The 21,612-nt window shown below is 43.5% G+C and overlaps 1 protein-coding gene across 2 annotated transcripts in view; it reads right to left on the reverse strand.

The window, feature by feature from the left end:
* The window catches only part of BRINP1 (BMP/retinoic acid inducible neural specific 1), a 378,646-nt gene that overhangs the window by 121,997 nt on the left and 235,037 nt on the right, over positions 1-21,612 (reverse strand). For both annotated transcript variants that reach the window (XM_036022140.1, XM_028529423.2), the window contains exon 2: positions 5,136-5,403. In XM_036022140.1, coding sequence (XP_035878033.1) covers positions 5,136-5,353 — 218 coding nt within the window. In that variant the 5' untranslated portion in view covers positions 5,354-5,403. The remainder of the gene's footprint in view (positions 1-5,135; positions 5,404-21,612) is intronic.

The raw sequence follows: 21,612 nt of genomic DNA on the forward strand, positions 1-21,612 counted from the left end.
TACAGCATGGACTTCTCTCTCACCATCACTTGTCTGTAAGCTCCTTGAAGGCAGAGACCTGTCTACCTTGTGCATCATCTCCCCAGTGTGCAGCCTCTAGTGTTACAACTCAATAGACATTCTTTAATGATTCTGGACAAGGACCACATCACATTGATCTCAATAGAACCATCCACCTATCCCAAGCCCCATTCATTTTGTGGTTCTTTACCACAAAACCTAGTAAGATATTCGTGAAACACAAGGAGGAATCATCAAGAGAGCAGATTAAAACTAAGATTCGTGCCACTTTGACTAAAATGCAATGAAGTTAGGCGATGAGACTCCGTTTACCGAGATTTGATTTTCACTCAAGTTTTAGGTGTTTATTGAAGGCTCAAAGAAAGGGGCACCATAACCACAAACCACTGGCTCTGCAACCTACAGGGAAGAGGGCTCGGTGTGAAACCACCTCCAGGGCACAGTCACCGCCACTGTTGGTATCTCTCCCCTGCCTCGATTCTCCAGAACCAAAGCCTACAAAGGGTATCACAATACTATTAGACCCGCCTCTGAAATAATTGCTAAATTTACAGCAACTACTAATGATCTCAAAGTCAGGAAAAAAAATAAACATAAAAATAAATCATAAAACGCAATGAAAACACCAGAAACACCTTTGAGCCAAACTGACTTTGAAATGAACATAAGTAGGGAAGAAAAAATTTTTAGCAAAGCAATCAGCTCTCTTACGTAGAGGAAAGAGTTTGCATTTATGCAGCTCCTGCAAAATTCCAAGCCCCATATGCTTGATATCTAAGTTATTTTTCACCACAACCACACATTTAATATTATCCTCATTTTATATATGAGAAAACTGGGCCTCACAGAGGTTGTGACTGGTCCACAGTCGAAGGAAGTGTCTTGGCATTTGCTAGTAAACCAGGTAATTAACAACTAGAGTCATGAACACAAAGTGTTGGGGACTCGTGTTGTGGATTCTCTAAAGCCTGTTTTCGAATCCCAGCCTGGCCCCTTCCCAGCTGCTAGATGTGAACAATATACTCAGACTCTCGGTGTCTTAGTTTTCTCAATCATAATATGGACAAAGACAGTATTTCCATCACAGGATGGCTGTATTTAATGAAAAAGATATGTATAGGCTTATCAGAAAATTAAAAATAAATGATTTTATTAGAACAGTGATCTAGAATATTATGAAAAAAATTGCAGATATAAAAAATTGTAATTTTACAAAGCATTCTCACACAAATGTTTATCATGTGGCTTAGTAGGTAGGACAGACATCATTATCCCTTCCAACAGAGAAAATAAGGTATCATCTACACACATAAAATGACGCCTATTTGTTATTGAATCTTTTTTCTTCTACCCTCCACTGTGGTCTTGTGGGGCGTGTGCTTGAGTGTGTGTGCTTTATTGTTTTCCTTTGCGCATCTCTTCATCTCTAATTATGGCACAGCTTACAGCATATGATTTTTGTTAAGTTCTAAAGCAATGGATATACGAATGAGTGAGTAGTGCATGAGTGAATTCGCCAGGATGCCAAAGCTAGAAAATGGCTCTAAAATAAACAAAATCTAAGCCTCCAGACTCCAAGTCCCAAGTCTCCTCTGCTACCTGCCACCTTCTATTTTTAAATGACAGTGTTTCACAGAATCAAGGAACTTCAGACATGGAAAGGCCCTTGGAAACCACCTTAAGTAATACTTCCACTTTACAGGTGAGGAAACAGAGGCTAAAAACGTTCTATTACTTAGCTGAAATCATGCACTGAGGAGATGGGCAACCTGGGCCAGCACCAGATTCCCGGAGTCCAAGGTCAATGATGCTGCTATGGCATGCTGGCAGAAGCGGCAGAGAAGCACCCCCTCCCCCCAGCCTCCATGTGTCAGCTCAGGCTTGTGAGTGACACAGCGTGTGCCTCATGCACCCAAACCTCTACTTGTGCACATACTACAGCACAGCTTGCGAAGCAACATGAGAGGGGGCTTCTGCTGGGATTTAATTTGAAAGGGTCTCTTTGTTGCCAGTGGCACCATTCCCCGCCAGGGCTCTATGGGCTGAAGCTGGCCTCTGAGTGCAGATGCATGAGGAGGGAGGTGGCCTTCACCCACTAAAATGAGGAGAGGAGACCTCCATTTTCCTTCTGAAGCTTCTAGATCACTCAGGGCTCTAGCCTGGATTCAGGGCTGGTGAAACTGGCTGAAGCTTGAGGTCTAAAACATTTCAGCAAAGCTGGCTCTGGAGCATATGACAATGTGGCACAGTCCAGTAAGAAAGTGTATCCTTCCTGGTGCAAATGTCAACTTTCTAATGTGCCATATCCGTGGTAGCACACGGGAAGCACAGGAAATCACAGGTCGATACGTTCTAGCATTTCAACAAAGCAGCATGCTATGGGGAGAAAGTATCGATTGACCACCAGCCTGAGGAGTATGTCCTGGTTGGCATTGGCTCTGGTCTGACCTGGTTTGGAGAGTTACATTTGTCTCTGTTACCCATTTGCATGTCTATCAGAGAAGCCTCACCAAATCTCTGCACATAACAGGTTCCAGATCCGTGTTTAAGGTATTAATGTCAGACCAGTTACGCCTGCCCTGCTCTTTGTTCTTCATAGCACTGTGTGTGCATTTAATTAATGTTAGTCTCTCCTGTGAAAGCAGGGACCATGTTTGCTACACTCATCATTGTCTCGTCTGCCCCCCAAACAGCACTGGGCCTGTAGATGGTGCTTAATCATTATTTTAGGATTAAATAAAGGAAGAAAGAAATAACTAGATGACCAGGGGCCTGACCTCTGAGGTGAACTCCGTCATTTAATTAACCATGTGAATTTGGTTAAATCTTATACTTTAATTTTAGAGCTAGAAAGGAGCTTAGAAACTGGCATGTTGGCTGACTGCAAACCGTTTCAGCAGTGGAATCTGAAGGAAAGCATACGTAAGGCCTGTGCCCGAAAGCAGAAGAAGCAAACCGTCTCTGGGGATCCTGCCCAATCACCTCCTCCCCTTGGCCTGACTTCCCACACTGCAGTGGCTTCTAGGGCTTCTTCAACGGATCCTCAGGATTTCAGAGGGCACTGGTTGAAAACCACTGACCTACACCAAACCTATCATTGGGTAAGTAAGGAAAGTAGGATCCAGGAGAGGGGGGAGCTTGCTTAATGGCACTAGACCAGTGCCTGCGGAGCTGGAATTAGTATCCAGATGTCCTGACCCCCAACCTCATTAGCAACTGTTCACTTCTCAGGATCTTTTTTTTTTTTTAGGTTTTATTTTAATCATTGTTCAAGTACAGTTTTCTCCCTTTTACTCCCATTCCAGCCCACCCACCCAACCCTCCCCTCTTCCCCCCCACTACCCCCCACCCCTAGTTTTTGTCCATGTGTCCTCCAAATTTGTTCCTGTAAACCCTACCCATTCCCCCCTGAAATTCCCTCTTCTCTCCCCTCTGGTCACTCTCAGTCTGTCCCCTATTTCAGTGTCTTTGGTTATATTTTGCTTGTTTCTTTGTTTTGTTGTTTAGGTTCCTGTTAAAGGTGAGATCATATGGTATTTGTCTTTCACTGCCTGGCTTGTTTCGCTTAGCATAATGCTTTCCAGCTCCATCCATGCTGTTGCAAAGGGTAGGAGCTCCTTCTTTCTTTCTGCTGCATAGAATTCCATTGTGTAAAGGTACCATAGTTTTTTGATCCATTCATTTACTGATGGGCATCTAGGTTGCTTCCAGCACCTAGCTATTGTAAATTGTGCTGCTATGAACATCGGGGGGCAAAGGTTCTTTTTATTGGTGTTTTAGTGTTCTTAGGATCTCTTAAATTACCCCGGAAATGTTTGGTAGTGAGGAAAAGATGTTTGGAAGAGGACGTTCAGAGCCCTGGAACACTCCATAGTCAGACACCGTGCTGGAGGGCCATGAAGCACAGTGGCTAAAGGAAGGGCTGTGGGTCAGGCAGATCTGTGTTGGAAGCCCAGTTCCGCTCCACACCAGAAGGATGAGCCAGGAGAGCGATTTTCAACTGGGGTTCTGTGGCACACTGATGTGCTGTGAGCTGACATTCTCAAAATAGCCAAATCAGTCAAGTTATCAGTGAAAATTAAAAATGTGTATTTTATTTTAAAAAATAAAAAATAAATAAAACACTCAATGCCTGACTATTTAGTCAGGAGCACAGACCTCTTTTCCCTTACAGTGTCAAATAAAAAAATGACAACAGCCAATATAACAATAGCCATTCAATGTGAATGAATCAAAATTATACCTATCTGTAGTGTAAGATCAGCAAAAATATATTTTTTGGTGTGCCGCAGAATTTTAGTAATTAGTTTATATGTGCCATGAGACACAAAATGTTGAAAATCTTCGGGCTGGAGCAATGCATTCGACTTCCCCAAGTCCTGGCTTCCCTATCTGTAAAATGCCAAAGCACTGCTCTTCGCACAGAGGATGTTGTTGTGAGAACTGAATGACCTGCCTTCATGACGCATTGTAAGTGCCCAGTAAAAGGACCATACTATTGAAAATTCTGTAGCTGTGGTTCTACTGAGGATATCCTTTTAAGTCTCGGTTATTTCAACAGCAATCGCAAACACATATTCATCATCTAACAAGTGTGATAGCTCCCTCATGAACCTCCATGATGGCCACCACCATGTCATATCAGGACTACTTATATTCAGACCAACGTATCCCTAGTGTCTAGCACAGGGTCGGGCATGTAACAGTTGCTAAGAAACAGTTGTAAACAGCGAATGGATACACAGGTTATTTCACTTAGCTGAAGCTGAGTCGCCTCATCTACAAAGTGGTGAAAAATGATACAATCTATCTCAGGTAGTTTATAAGGTTTAAATGAAATAGTATATTCAAAGTGTAAGTGCCATCCCCAGCATACAGTAGTACTCAATAAATATTAGCTCCTTATTCTTCACCTTGTCATTGCTAATCTCTTCTGCAAAGTAAAGAAAAAGGAAGAAAGAAAAAAAAAGGCTCTTCACCAAAGGCCTGCTGAAGGGGCATGATCCCTTGGTCCAGACCAGACGCTCCCCCTTATAGCAAGGCCCATGCCACTGACCGACCTGCAAAAGCACTCTATGAATGAAAATCAAAGGCTAGCTTAGCCCAGCTCTTACCTGTATATTTTATATCTGGTTGTAAATCCTTGACGGTGTCTTTCCACAAAGGATAGGTAGCTCCTGGAGTGGTGGAAAGGCCCCCTGTCTGAAATGAGCCAATCAAATTCCTTGGAGACATGTTGGTCTGTCCCAGCTGGTTCCTGGTGGGAGGGCTGCACTGAGATACGGCCCCATATAAACAGGAAGTACAGGAGCTCAACAAACCTCCAGTTCATGCTTTTCTGCCGGCCTTTTTCCTCTCATTCTTGCTCCATTCTGTGGAGTCCTGTGGAGAAAAGAAGAGGGAGAGAGGCAGGGAGGGAAAGACAGAGAGAGAGAAAATAAAAAAAAGAGAGAGAGAGAAAGACAAAGGGGAAAAATGGTATTAACACATCTTTTTAATGCTACCTTAAATCAATAGAGTATTTTGAGGTTTACAAAATCCAGGACAGGGTCTGGTTAAGAGCAGGCATCTGTGGAGGTCTGGGCTCACGTTTCTGCTCTGCTGGTCACAGGCTATATGAACATGTTCATTGCTTAACTTCTTAGTGATGCAGTTTCCTCATCTGTAGAACACAGCACGGGCTTAAGTGCCTACACCTTGGCACTTGGCACATCAAAGATGTTGAAGGCATATGTACTAAAAGAATATATGAAGTGAATAGATACAGAAACAGAGTCTCAGGGATGTGGAGGCAGGATCCAAGTGTCTGTCCCACCTATCAACTTCATAAACAACCTGTCTCTCCTGACCGGGACTCAGTAAATGAGAATTCCTTCCTCTCCTCCTCTCACACAGACACATACCTACTGAATATGCATTTTGCTTTTGTATAATTACATGAATGCACAAAGTGTCAAGATGGAGCATGACTTTCTGGGTTGGATACCTTACAGATGATGTGTTTGTGGAGCTCTTTAGGGTCCACTTCTATAGGACTCAGTGGAATGTCTCTCTCACCCCAAGGAAATGTGGCCAAAGAATTCACCTGTTGGTGATTCTAAGCCTCCAGGTTCCCTGTGTTCAGAAGGGAAAGGTGGGGTCTTGCCCATCTCTTCTGGGGAGGATGGTAGCAGAGTGCAGTGGTGCCATGGTGGAGAAATGTTCAGACTGAGGGAGAGCTTAGGAAGAGGCTCCTTAAAAGAAGAGAAAGACCACAAGGCCATGTCTAGCCTTTTGAAAATTTATAAATTTTGTTTTTATCATTTCCTCATGATTCTACTTACTAGCTAGAACTGTGCTTTCTGTTTCCCCTACCCCACTTATTCTAGAAGAGCTTATCTGAGTCCATACTGAAAGGCAGCTTTGAAGCCAGGTTTTAGCAGTCATCAACAGTATGACTTCAGACAAGCCCTTTAACTTTTCTGAATCTCAGTTTCCTTGTCTGCAAAATGTGATTAACAATAGCACCTAGTACAAAAATACAATCACACAATTCATAGAAAGTGTTCCACCCAGTGCCTGGCATTTAGTAAGTGCTGCACGATGGGGAGGACGGTGGTAATGAAGAATGTTGGTCCTGATGATGTCCACTTATTCCCGCTGGGAGTGTCTTTGCTCATATTGTCCCCCCTGCCCAGCTGAGTCCTGTCTGTCCTTTAGTGGCCAGCTGAGTCAGGTCCTCAAAGGCCATTTCCTTTTTCTATTCACCTCCAGGAGTGTTCGTTGATCCCTTCTCTCTGCTCCAGTTGCTCACTTTATATAACTGTATGTTGGTGCTTATTATTTTTTATTATACTTGATTGTTGCTGTGTCTGTCTTACTCACTGGGCTGTGAGCCTTAATCTGGCAAGAATCTTTAAAAGACTGTTTCTGCACATGGCTAGCAGTGTGATTCTGGACAGTCATGTCCTCCCCCTGGATCTCAGATTTTTATTTCTACCTTTTCAACATGTGGCAAGGACACAGACATTGTGCCAAGTGTAAAGTGACGATAAGCATGGATAGATACATCTTATTTGTCTACTCTTCCAACTAACTTGGAGAGGAAGCAAAGCCAAAAAAAAAAAAAATAAGAGAATCAAACAAAGAGATGGAAATTTCCCACTCAGCTGCATGTTTCCTTCTGTTGCCCAACGCACCACTTTATTATGAGAAGCTGCAGAAGTCTGTTTGGCCCCACAAGCCCCAGCTGTCAGCGGCCAAGGAGTGAGGCACGCGAGTGGAGGAGTGGGCTGTCAGAAGCTGGGGCCTGAAGTTTTGTTCAGAGCCTCAGACAAAGCCCTACGTGGTGACTACAGAACTGTCACAGCTGCAGCTGCCAACACTGTCTGCCAGGCCCACCTGAGTGGCAAGCAGGGGGTGGAGGCGACTGTTCAGAGATCCTGGTGGGGAGCTGCGACACGCTGAAATCGCAGCATGTCACCCATACAAACCTTCCACATGGCTTCTGTTGTAAGTGGGTGCGGGGTGGGAGCTTGTAAAGAGAATGCTTGGCCGTTAGACTGTTTGCAAGGAAACACGATTCAGAACACGGCAGCTTTCCAAAGTGGAAGGAAGCTATGCATAGAGGGGCAGTGTACGCGTGTGTGTCTGTGCGTGCGAGAGCGTGAGACCTTGGCCTGCAGTCCTAGAATGTGCTGAAATCTGAAAGATTCGATCCAGCGCTTCCCAAGTGGTTGCCCTTTTGTGCCTCAGGGGACATCTTTGATTGTCATGACTGAGGGGGCGTTATTCACATCAAGTGGGGAGAGGCTAGGGGTGCCCCTAACCCTCCTACAAATGACAGGACAGCTCCCCACAACAAAAAATACTGGACCCAAATGGCAATGGTACAGAAATTAAACCTTGCTTTTATCCAACTTTTTTTTTTTTACAGGACATGACCTCAGAGGCCAATTGTACTAGATTTCTATCTTGTGGCTCCCGGTTTTGTTTTGACATGTTGTCTCAACAACACAGTGGGCACACACAGCCATGTTTGAACCTTCTGTGTTGTTGGGGGGCCTGTGCTGAAATCTACACGTGAGCCAGGAGAGATGAGTGCTTCAGGGAAGGCGTCCGAATGTGTATCTCTGCTGACTTAGAAAACCACAATAATCCACAGACCACTAATAATGAAAACAGAAGTTTCTATAAGGTGAATTTTAATGGGCATGGATGTTCTGTTGGGCAAGAACAAGAGCCAGTGGGTATGTTACCTCCACGTGGTCATATTATGATGGACACTGTGACTCCCACTCGGTAAACAAGCCCATATTAGCACCAGTTGTACTAGAGACTCGGGATCATTTTAAAGTCACGTGACTGGTCTTTATTGAGCATCTACTATGTACTTGGATCTCATGTCTGTTGTGTTGGTAGTCATCAAAGAACCCAGTACAGAGTAGATGTTAACAGAGGTGGCCACAGCTATCTCATTTCACAGATGAGCACCTTGGGACTTAAAGACATGGAGTAACTTTCCCAAGCTCACAACTCTGAAGTATTGCATTCAGGATTCTAACCTGCATTTCCCATTACAAATTCTAATAATTTCAAGTATATCCCCACTGTCATCCCATCCCAGCTGAAATTGGGTCCTGTCCTCCATAGGTTCAATACATTGTGGGGAGTCACACCCATCCGTGAGGAATTCTCATATGAAATATGCTGTCATAAATACTATAACAAAAGGAAAAAAAATCCATTGGGGGAGGAATAAAGGCCAGGGAAAAAGTTTTCAGCCCAAATATCTAAAGAAAAAAAAACCCTACAGAAAACTTGAGCATGGCCTTAAATAGCACGTAAGGTTTTATTAGGGAGAGATGATGTAAAGGAAATTCCAGCAGAGCCAGTGGCGTAAAACAAGTCCAGAAGAAGGAAGAGGGTAGAGTGATGGCATGCTGCCCAGGGTAGAACACAAGGTAGCAAAGACTGTGGTGAGAAGAAGCACCTGTGAGATGTCTGATCATCCATATTTCTTTCTCCCTCATCAAGTGAGAATGCTGTATTTCATTTCGGTGTTATATGCTAAGGACAAAGCACTGGGGATGGTCAATAAATTCATTTATTCATCCATTAACATATGTAGCTGCAAATGAAATAGCAAACAGAGCAGCCAGGGCCCTCTGGGAGCGTCTCTGCTGTTGGGTCGGGTGGAATAAACAAATGAGAAGTAATCCATGATGCTGAGGAGCGCTCTGAAGAAAATCAAAGCAGGTAAGAGAGGACTGAGAGAGAGGGTGCTGCTTTACACATGAGTGTTCAGGAGAAGCTTCTCTGATTAAGTGGGTTTTCATCAGAGACCTGCAGGGCATGAAGGTGTGAGTGGTGCAAGTGCCTGGGGCGGAGGGGCAGGGGGGGCGGGGTGGGGGGATGTCCGTGGAAGGAAGGGAGAGAGGGGGTCAGCACCGGTTTGCATCTGGAGATAGTCACAGGTCAAGATGCATTTCATTCTCCTGCAAGGAGCTTACAGACTAGTTGCTGTGGAAGTTAGTCTGGGGAAGGAATCACACATTAAATGAACATCTGCTCTGAGCCAGGACCAGGAGAGCCAGTTTAAAAAAGGAACCACGCACTAAATGAGCACTTACTGTGTACCATGAACCGCTCTAGCTGCTTTATGCATGGGACCGCCTCTCAGTATTGTGAAAGATTATGACTTCCATTTTATACAAGGGGGAGGGGAAACCGAGGTTCAGAAAGTCTGAGGTCCAACAGAACAGAGCTGGCAAATGACAGAGCTAGTATTGGAGTCTGTGCTGTCCAGTTTGGGAGCCACTGACCACATGTGGCTCTCAAGCACTTGAAATGTGGCTACTCCAAATCAAGGTGTGCTATAAGTTAAAAATACACACCCACCAGATTGCAAAGACTTAGTCAGAGTAACCAAATGTAAAGTATCTCCCTAATATTTTACACTGGTTATATGTGGAAATATTACTATTTTGTATGCATTGGATTAAACGAAATACATTATTGAAGTTCATTTTATCTGTTTATTTTTCAATGCTGTAACGTGGCTACTAAAACTTTAAAATACGTATGTAGATGGTATTCTACTTTTATAAAAAAGTGCAGGGCGAGAATGTTCTGTGACAGTGCCTGAGAAGGTCCCTCCTCCATCTCCACATTTTTACCCACATTTGGAAGACTGAATTCACTCTCTCCCACAACTGTCTGAGCCACTGTGCACTGGCTTCCTCCCTTCAAACCCAATAAACAAACAGACATTAAATACGTTACAAACAAAAACTTCCATAGTCAAGGGCCACATGTCCCAATTGCATATCCTACAGACAGCCCTGCCATGCATTTCAGAACTATTGTATCTCCAACATGCATAAAGACAGCTTTCCCCCCACAGGTCCAGAGCCTGTAACAAGGGGGCTGGTTCTATTCCCAGTGCCCCCTTGACCCCCATGACCTTCTGTCAGGCCCAGGCCCTCGGCTGTGGGTGCTCTGGTAGACGAGGAGCAGCAGAAGAGGGAGGGATGTAGAATGGAGAGCACGTGGGGCGCCCTTGGCTGAACCGTGCTATATATAAGCCTGCAGGGTTATTAAGGGAATCGGGCTCATCCCACACAGAGCACTTCCTCTAATTGTTGGCAATGTAAATCATTTACATCCGAGCAGCACACGGAAGAGACGAGAGAGAAGGGCCTTCCACAGCTTTGTCACCAAGCTCTTCTGCCGGTTCTGTCTGCACTGCAGAGCCACGGCCCACGTTCAAGGCTGAGAGTGGGACAGAAGGCCTCCTGTGCTCCCCACCCTCGGGGTCCCTAAGGTGGGTCACCAGATCTGAGGTCACCCACAGTGCCTGCCTCTTGAGCCTGGGTCAACCTGATGATCTCACCCAGGCTTTGACTTTGAAACCCAGACCTGCAGCTCAGACTTCTCATTGGAGACACAACCGACACAGCTGGGTGACCCTGAGCACTCAGTTTCCTCATCTGCCCAAGGCGGGCAATCACAGGAGGACCAGTAGTACCTCTTAGGATTCAAAGAAGGATTGCACAGAATTGTTAATACAACTATTTTAGTCTCGTTTTCAGCTGAAGCCCAAGACAACAGGAACCATATTCTAAAGAGAAGTGGGTGGCCATATTCAGGATTTCCAAAAAGGTAGCCAAAATAGGCTTTCTGGTATTCTCGACCTCCCAGTCACATGACAGCACATAGAGTTAGATCATGAATGGAGTCTGAGTGAGAACAGACTGTGTGCTGTGACTCTTCCTGCCCAACCCCAAACTACTCAGGGGCAGAGTCAGACAGAGTAGGAGCCCCCCACCTCGAGCTTTGACAAGACCACTCAAAGCACACAATAAATACCCCTAGGAGGAGGGTGGGGGAACATGGCACATTAGTGTCTGACTCACACTAGAGAAATCTAAAAAAAGAATTCTAAAGGAAATTGAAAAAGGGGCCAGCTGAAACCAGGTGGCAGAGGAGGGACTGCCATTGGGGAAGTAACTTCTTAGCCCATGTGTAAAAGAAAACTGTCCCCCATAAATGACAGCAAGAGAAAGTCGGGAAAGGTTCCCCTAGATCCTGACCTGGAGCGAAAGAGGATCCCAGCAAAAGGAAATGGAAATTGCCTTGCAATTTACCAATGACCCAGGAAGAACTCATCAGTGAGCAGCTGAAAAGAGATGTATTTTCCTTCATCAAAGGAATCACAAGTGAGAGATTCCAGAGGAAAAGAGAAGCTCCAGATAGCCGCAAAGTACTACATGTGACAAACATTAGTACTGGACACCTGCCAAGACCCTGGGGCACTGATGCTAAGGTGAAGAAAAAGTACTAGTCAAGGAAGGCTCTTGTTAACTCCTTGCCTCTCCATCTTGGGAAAACTCTGTACCCTGAAGAAGCCAAGATCAAGGTTAGTGAGATGGAGGGGATATGGCAAAATCATAAATTGGGGAAAGACAGAAGAATCTGGAGGAATAGTGAGGTTTCCTCTTCAAATAAAATTTGAGTTGGTATAATATACTTCATTAGACACATGAGTGGCTAAACCAAGGCTGAAGATGAGGAACAGAGGTGAACAGAAAAATGATGAATGTAACTTGAAAATATGGCCTGGTCTTAACTTTTACCCAAATGTCAGGGATACCGGGTCCAAGAATAAGTTTAAACTGTGGGAAACAGAACCAGGATTTTTTTTCCTGATCTTATTCTATGAATCCTGTTTAGTCAAAGTCAAGATTTCATGTATTAAAATACTTAACTCAGTGCTCACCCAGCTCAATGCAAAAGTTCAATTAGGATTTACTAGTCAGGGCACACAGAGCAGGAAACAAAATTAGAACTTCTAGTGTACATGTTGATTACCTACTTTCAACATTTAGCCCAAATATCAGACAGCCCCAGGTCAGAAAACACACTAGAGTGAAGAAGGGGGGTCCTACAGCTTAAGGAGGCTGGGCTTCATCACTCCTTCACTTTCAGTGTATCCCAATGCCTTGATGCTTACCTGTGCCTAGAGAGGGGAAGTTTAGGGTCATATTATCTGATTTTAACTAAACTAACTCTCACAAAAAAAACAAGTCATTTAAGAAGAATTTACAATCACCAAGATCTGGAAATAGTCCAAGTACCCATCAGTAGATGAATGGATATAAAAGTTGTGGTACATTTATGCAATGGAATACTACACAGCTATAAAAAAGGGGAGGGGGGGAATCTTACATTTTGCAACAGCATGGATGGGCCTAGAGATTATTAGGCTAAGTGAAATAAGCCACTCAGTGAAAGACATGTACAATATGAATTTACTTATATGTGGGATCTAATAAACAAAATAAACTGATGAACAAAATAGAAACCAATAAAGAAAGTGTGGATGACAGTAATAATGATTCAAGCCAACACGAGCACAAAAATGATGGAGGAATAGCCACTCTACAAGACTGAACCAAAATAATGACGATCTAATTATATTTATCCAGAACTGGCCAAAACAATTCAAGATGATCAAGAGGACTAATTAAAATATGGATTTACATATGCAATTATTAATGCTGATCCTTGCTCTAAATAAACACTGAGCACTGGGGAATTGCAATATTAGCTAGTGAAGGTAATGTGTGTAAATAATTCATGTGCATACCTTCATAGGGAAGTATATAGTCAAAATTTTTACTGAATGTTATGTATGTGACTGCAAAAGAGGTCTAGGAACCACTATAATGAGTGTTCATTATACTTGGTATATTTTATATTATTATTTTCAACCACATAATCAATATGTCTAAGAAATCCCACAGGCTTTTCAAACTCAAACTCCCCCAAACTAGAGCCATCACGGTTCTCTCAAACTTACCCATCTCCTGGTATTCTCCATTCAGGTGAACCACACAGTCCCCGCAATCGTGCCTGTGAGAAGCCTGGGACTTGCCCTAAATTCCTCCTCCACCCTATTCAACAGTCTCCTCTGCCACCGTTCCCGCCACCACCACCACCACCACCACCACCACCACCACCACCACCACCACTGTCCTGTCAGTTCTCTTAGTTTTCCTATTCACCCAGTTCTTTTTACAACTTTATCCTTCTCCTGTCTTCTACAAACCTAAGTGTAATCCTGCATCTCCTTCCCCCACCCTCGGACACTTTACCTTAGAAAGATGTTTTTTTCTAAGCCCATTCCCTCTTGATATGCCAATCAAAACACGGCTCTCTCTCACTTGGACCGTCACTATCATCTCCCTACTGGTCTTCCCTGCTCTGTGGATCTCTGCCACCTCCATCCTAAGCCCCACTCTGGTTGCCACAGCAATTACTCTACATACAGACCTGACCATGACACTTCCCTAATTAAACAGACTCAACAATTCCCTGTTGACGGCCCTACCTCTGAGTCTTGCATTCATCAGCGTTTATGAGCTGGATCCTCTGTACACTCCCCTTTTCCTACTTCTGCTCTTCCACTTCCTACCCTCGGTTCACCTCGCTCTCTCCCCAGTTGCATGGATTGAACATACTATAAACTTGATGCCTCATTGTTTTTGCTTATATGGTTGCCCCTTCTTGCAATGTCCACCCCCATTCCCCAACTTTATCATCGACTACTACTACTTCACATTATATTTTAAATGCATTAGTAAGAGTGGGTGAAAGACAACTGTGCACCTATCACATGCTAGATACCATACCAGACTTTCTCATGCCCATGACATTAAAGAAATCGACAGACCAATTCTATGAGATAAACAGCATTGCTTCTATTTTGCAAATGATAAGACAGATTCTTCTAAAAAATCTGGTTATTTTCCCAAAGTCACATCATCTTAAAATAACAGAATTAAACCTCAACTTAAGCCCATTCTAACAAGGTTTTATGACTCAGTGCTTTAATAAAATAAGCTAAGAGACCACATCTTCCTTAGTTGTAGATTTTTTATTCCACAATCATGAGGAACCACAAATTAACCGTAAAGGTGTCAACAAAGCAAATGGTTGATAAGTCAAATCAAGGTGTGACACTTCTGGAAATGTGGAGTTTAGGAACGGCCATGGCAATCTTGAAAGAAAACTGAAATATGTGGAATATTTATTTTTCTGATTTCAGGTTGGGATCCTAAATACTATATATATTTTTGTAATTAATAATATATCTTTAAGTTATGTATAGTATCTTTTTCTTCATAAATATTTTATTTGGAGCCACATTTAGAAATGTAAAGCTCTACTTTCAGGGCAACCGCCTTTTAAGCTTTCCCTCAAAATTCTCAGCAGCCTTTGCAGGAGATCTTTCAAAAAGGAAAGGAAATTAACATTTTGGAATGCCTTTTCTGGGTCAATTTGATAAAATTCAACAAATATTTGTTGAGTTTCTACTATTTTAATTAGTTCTCACAGTCCAGAGTAGGAGATCGACAAAGAAGAAGGTAATTTAAATATAATGTCACAGGATAAAGGCAGGGTAGAGCCCGTGTTCTGTCGAGCATGAAGCCCCAAGCTGGGGTCCCTGACAATGCTTCCCGCAGATGGCATCCAGGACACGACTTAGATGACATCCAGGACATGGAGAATTCTGTGAGGTGACAAAATGTGGGCCCTACATTTCAGGCCAGGACAAACACATGTAAACAGAATGGAGGAGTGTGGTATGAATATAATATCTATGAATATTTCAAAGTTACTGCAGTGGGAGTTTTAAAGAAGGGGTGACAGGAGATGATGCAAAAGAGCTAAATGGGATGACTTGTCTTCTAATCGTATCATTACGCATGACTGGTAGTATCTGGAACTCCCTTTCCTGCCCCACCCCCACCATGTATGTGTATGTCCAGGATCTGGAACCAGACCTATGGTAGGCACCAAATCAGTACTTATTAAATTAATGAACTCAGTGAATCAAGAGCTAGGATTAGCCCTGTGGAATCACAGGGACCTGCTGATGGCTTTTAAACAGAGGAGTTCTACATTAGAGTTTCATTTTAGACGGATTACTCTAACCGTAAGAGTAGTGGATAGATTTAAGAGGGACAAGGATAAAACTGAGGAGACTATCACAATAGTTTAGGCTAGATATAGCTTGAACAAGATATCTTACTTTTGACAGAAAGTGAAAAAAATGGAGAGGCAAAATTAGCCAGAGTTGATGACTGGGTGGGTAGGGTAGTAAAAGAAAAATACTATGATGAGTCCTAGATCTGGCTTGATGATTAGCCTGGTGATGTCATTCATGTTAATAAACAGTAATAATAAAAAATGAATTGGTTTAGAATGAATGATGACAAGTTCCCTCTTGGATCTGTTAGGTTTGAGGTTTCCATTGAACATTTAAGTCAGAATTTCCAGTAGACTAGAAAATCGTTGAGTTCCAATCAAAAGAGAGGCCAGCTAGAGGTAGAGATTTGTAAATCAATTTGAACTAGTGATTTTTCGGGCTCTGGAAGTGGTTGAGAACACCCAGTGAATACAGGGGAGACCAGAGTAACAGAAACAAATACGGAGCAATGCTCATATTCGGGAAGGATAAAAAGGGAAAGAACCCCATCAAGTAGAGTAAGAAAAGATTGTAAGAGGGGAGGAGAAGAAGCATGACAGAATAATACCAATGAAACCAGAAGAGCAGAAACATTTAAGTAGAGGAGGACCCCAAGTTTCAAAAAACTACAGAGCGGTACAACATGTAAGGATTCAAAATATCTCTTGCACGTAAGAATCCAGAGGTGGTTGACAGTGATCAATGCCTTGATGGGAACTGAAGATTTATTGAAAGAGATTAAGGCATGAATGGGACATGAATAAATGGAAGCAAAGGTTGTAGAGTACTTGGCAAAGAAACACATCCAAAGACCAGTAGTCAGTGCTTCCTTTCTCTCCATGACAAAAGAAAGCACAGAGTCCACAGGGAATTTTTTCTTCACAGAAGGATGAAGATGTTTGTAAACTCAGAGAACAGGTACAGAATTAAAGAAAACTATGAAAGAGAAAGGAAATTAGTACCGATTGAAAGAACAGCTTGGGGTCTGGGATTGGGGTGGAATGCCAAACTCTGAACCAGCCATTAGGAAATCAAATAAAAATAGGAACGTGTCCATGGATTTGGAGAGCCATAAACTGGCAAGAGGAGAAATCCTTATCCCCCAAAATGCAAAATAATAGATTGAGTTTCATTGGAGGCTTAAAATGTTGTTGGAACAAAGGAAGGGGAAAGTAATTCAAACAGAGGCAGTTCAAGAAGATCTCTCAAGGGCGCTGAGATTTTACTTGGATTCTAATGGTTCAGTAGTGATTTCTGGCTGAAGAGAGTAAAAAGGACTTGATAGAAGGCATTTCAGGTAGTGGGACCAGATAGAGTGAAAGGCAACAAATCATGCAAACCCACTGATTGTGTGAAAATCAGCAAATTAGCAGCTGCATGGGACACAGAAATGAGTAAGAACAGGATGCTCTGTCTATAGAGGCATACTGAAGAGCCATGAGTTAGAATGGATGCCACAGACGGGAACTGGCACTGCACCAGTGCTCAAAATATAATTGTTCAATAAGTAAACAGTGTTCTGCTGAGTTAATGGCTCTCAGTTCTTCCCTGTGGCTAACCTATTCTTAATAGTCAGTGGATCAAATACATAAAACACTTAACTTTCCATCTGAACCTAAATTTCAACACTTACTCATCAAAAGCTCTGACCCTTGGCTTGGTGCTTCTAACAGGTCGCTAATGAAAAGAGCTGAAAGAATCCCAGTGGATGCACTTGAATGGAAGCTCCTGGGGCTCTGCTAGTTTTGTGAAATGGGTTCATTCCTCCTTGCAGTGCTTTTTGAATGATGGACTCCGAGGACTACTACCACCGCTGCTTGTGCACGACAGTCATGGGATCCAAAGCACATGGCAGGGGACACGTCGGAGTATTTAGGCAGGTGCTAGGTTGGCAATCACAGTTTTAGGAAGATCTGGTGTGTTTGGAGACTGTAAGTGCCCTCTCTCACCTGCACTCTCTCAAGGTGTACTCATTCCATCCTTGCATTCCAGCAGGATTTCGTGCTGCAAAGGGACCCGGCTCCCACTTGATCTCAGAGCCACTTTTAAGATTAGCAGAGATTTACACCTCTCATTCCAGAAATGTGAACATTAACATTCAGCAAGGTAACACCAGTGAGTTATTTAAATAAAACACACATAATTCACTTAGTCCTCAAGACAGGCCTTTGAAGAAAGGATGATCATTATTCCCACTTAGGGGGAGAGGAGATAGGGACCAAAAAAGTTCAGTAACTTACCAGTGGTCTCATAGCTAGAGTGTGATTTTGTTTTGTTTTCAAACCTTAATCTACTGTGATTTTGGTTCTCTATTGCTACCAACACACAAAGCAATTTTTCAACACACATCTGCAAACCTATGTAAAATTTGCTCAGCTAATGTTACTTCATTGACCCTTCTGTGGTTCCTGTTGTGGGGTATTCCTGCTGCCATGAGTGTTCCTTGGGAAGTATGTGCACGGTCAAGTCTATCTTCCTCTATCACCACTGTCTCTTTCCAACACCCTCTAAGCCCTCACAGATCTGACAGCTGTCACTCTGCCACAGATGATCTTTGGTCCCATTAACGTGAGAGTCAACCAAAGATACAAGGGATTCAGCATTGCCCTCCCTTGGGCACTCCCTCGACCACCTAGGTCAAAATCACTAGAGATGTTTAATAAATATTTAATCTTCTGGATGCTTCATGAGATGTACTGAATTGCAACCTCCAGGAAGAACGGTATAGGGATTGGTATCTTAAATAAATATTCCAGGTGAATACTATGTACACTAAGGTCACATCCTCCTGTAAGACCCACTGCCCTGGTAGGGGAGGAAGATGGGCAGGGTCATCTGAGGCTACTGCCTAATGCTAAGAAATGCCTCACAATTACTGGAATGTCAAATATCACAATAAGCTAGAACCAAGGTCCTTCCCATTATCCTTCAAATCTCAAATAAAACCTCATTACAGTGACTAATTTTGAGAAAGCTTCATCACCCCTCTGAGCATCTGTTTTCTTATCTGTGTTACCAGATTCAGAAACTCTGATTAATAATTCTAGACACCATTTTTGAGTCCTTACTATAATAATGATCATGATGAACACAATGAATGAACACTTAGCATATGACAGAACTGGGTCAAGAATTTGACAAATATTCCAGTTAACGTTCACAACTACCTATGGAATAGGTATGGTAGAGCAATGGCCCCCCCATCAGCACCCTCCCCTATCATCAGGCACTTTGTTGTGTTGTTTTCCAGCCCTTCTGCTAAACGGATGAAATCTATTCCCCATTCCTTGCATTTAGGCGCATCATCATAACTCCCTTTGGTCATTAGAATGAGACAGAAGTGATGATGTGCCACTTCTGAGCCCCAAGAGATGTTGTGGGTTTCTGCTTCACTTCTCGTGCTTCTGCTAATGCCCAAGAAGGATGTGACTGGTGTTTCAGGAGGAGGATGAAAGACAAGCCTCAGTCAACCAAGCTTAGAGCAGAGCCCCTGGCTGAACTTCAGAAGCAAGAACAGCCCAGCTGAGATCAGTGAGGCTGGATTAGACCAGCTGGTCCCTAGCTGACTCACAGATGCATGAGCTGTGATAATAAATGCCAGTTTTTTAAAGCCACTGAATGGGTAGTGATGGTGGTGGGAGGGTAGCTAACAGATGCACTCTTCCCATTTGGTAGTAAGGCATTAGGGTTAGTGAAGTTTATAGTGATTTGTTCAAAGTCTCATCATGAACATTTAAGAATCAAAGTTGACATTTTACTACACATGTTTTTTACATGTTTTTTAAAAGAAGATAAAAAAACATGTATAGTAAAATGACAGCAAACTCACAATTATTAACAACCACACCTAAAACAAAAACAAAAAGAAACTAAGCAAACAACTAGAACAGGAACAGAACCACAGAAATGGAGATCACATGGAGGGTTAGCAACAAGGGAGGGAGGGGGGGAAGGCACAGAGAATAAGTAGCATAGATGGTAGGTAGAAAATAGACAGGGGGAGGGCAAGAATAGTATGGGAAATGTAGAAGCTAAAGAACTTATGACCCATGGACATGAACTAAAGGGGGGAAAGTGGCGGGGAGAGGGTGTGCAGAGTGGAGGGGAATGAAGAGGGGGTAATGGGACAACTGTAATAGCATAATCAATAAAATATACTTAAAAAAAGAAAAAAAAGAATCAAAGTTGAAATTTGATTCTAGGTCTCTCCGAAGTCCAGGCTCTTAACCACCACACTCCACTGACAGCTACTGGGTTAGGAACTCTGGTCCCCAAACCAGGTATCTTGAAGCCTGTGAGTCCCAAGCAGTCTCTGCTTATAAAATGCATTTTCTCGCCCTAGCCCAAGTGGCTCAGTTGGTTGGGCATCATCCTGCAAACTGAAAGGTTGCGTGTAGGATTCCTGGTTAGGGCACATACACGGGCTGCATTGGGTCCCCAGTAGGTTCACATGGAGGACACAATGGATAGATGTTTCTCTCCCTCTCTTTCTCCTTCCCTTCCCCTCTCTCTGCAATCAATAAAAAGAAAAAAAAATTCTTCTTTCTCCTTCCCTTCCCTTCTCTCTGGAATCAATAAAAAGAAAGAAAAAAATTCTAAATGCATTTTCTCCTCGAGACTTCATCAGGAATTCTGATGATGAGGTCCCCGATTCTGTAGTCTTGCAACACTCGCAGGTGATTTTAGTGCATTTGTGGGGATGCCTGGCCCCTATTGCGAATAGAAGAGGAGGGCTACTCCTAAAAGAGGGGATCACTGAGGGTCACTGAGGTTCTCTCCTCACAGGCTATGAGTGTGCAGGGTAACCTAATCCATCTATGCATGTAAAGAACGGAGGCTGCAGGTTTTAAACCAGAAAGGAGCATTGCGTTTCTTTGGGAGCTTGAGGAAAGAAGGGGGAAAAAAATTGCATCTTTTGGATGAAAGGGCCCTTAATCTTCAAAACACAAACCATTTTTCCATACCAAAGCCCCTTCAAGCCTGGGAAGTCTGTGGAGGCCTCAAGTCAGGCAAACAGCTTGTGTTTTGCAGATTAAGGAGCCTTTGACCCAAAGGATCCATTTTTGTGCAACTTCCAAGGAAACCACTGGTCTATTTCTAACTGATACACGCCCTGACTGAGGCAGCTTTAAATGCAGGCCTGGGGGACGGCTGCTTCCCTGCAGGGACAGGGGCCTCGCACACAGTAGGCATCTAGATGAAGGAGAGAACACCTGAAAGGGATTCTTTGCCCCAAAACCCACACCTGCTTCCTTGCAGGGATGCGCCAAATGCTCACTATAGAATAAACACAACTTTGAAAAATTGAAAAGTGCCCATTCAAGGGAAAGGCCAAAAAACACCAAGCAGCAGGAGTGGGCATATGTCTAGCACTCGAGAACCATCATGTTCCCCGCAACAACTCTGTCGTTTGCAGGATGAGGAAACTGAGTCCTCACTTCACAGACAAGGAAACCGAGTTCCAGGGAGTTGAAGTCTGGGGTCTAAGATTATGCAAACACATCTCCAGACCCCTCCTGATTGGACCCGCATCTCCAGGGCAGTCAGCAAAGGCAAAGCCTGAAGCAGGGCTGTTTGCGAGGGTCGAGCAGAGGAGGTCATTAGGTTCACCCGACACTGGACTAGGTTGAGTCTAAGTGCCAGGCCCACGCTGACACCACTGCAGAAGCAAGATGAGGTAACTGCTAGCCCCAGGTCCCCAGAACTGCGTGTCTGTACTTATTCAAATCAGGAAGGTGGGCTTGGGTGATTTCTTCCAAATTTAACATGATTTCCGGTTATAGTTCTACATTGGTAAAATAGAGAAGAAACTTACATTACTAGAGAGAGAAGAAGAGAGGGAACAAGGAGAGAAGCACAGGCAGAGAAAGAAGAGGAAAGAGATGGAGGAAAAGAGGGAGACAGCAGACCATGCTCAATTTTGGCATGCCCTGGATATGGGGAAATTATGCCAGATGAGAGAGAGAGAGAGAGGGAGAGAGAGAGGGGGAGGGAGGGAGGGAGAGAGAGAGAGAGAGAGAAAGAGAGAGAGAGTCTGAGAAAGTGGATGGATTTGACTCATCTAAGCCTTAGGAAAG

Source organism: Phyllostomus discolor, chromosome 3 (genome assembly GCF_004126475.2).
Source record: "Phyllostomus discolor isolate MPI-MPIP mPhyDis1 chromosome 3, mPhyDis1.pri.v3, whole genome shotgun sequence".
Taxonomy (NCBI): Eukaryota; Metazoa; Chordata; class Mammalia; order Chiroptera; family Phyllostomidae; genus Phyllostomus; species Phyllostomus discolor.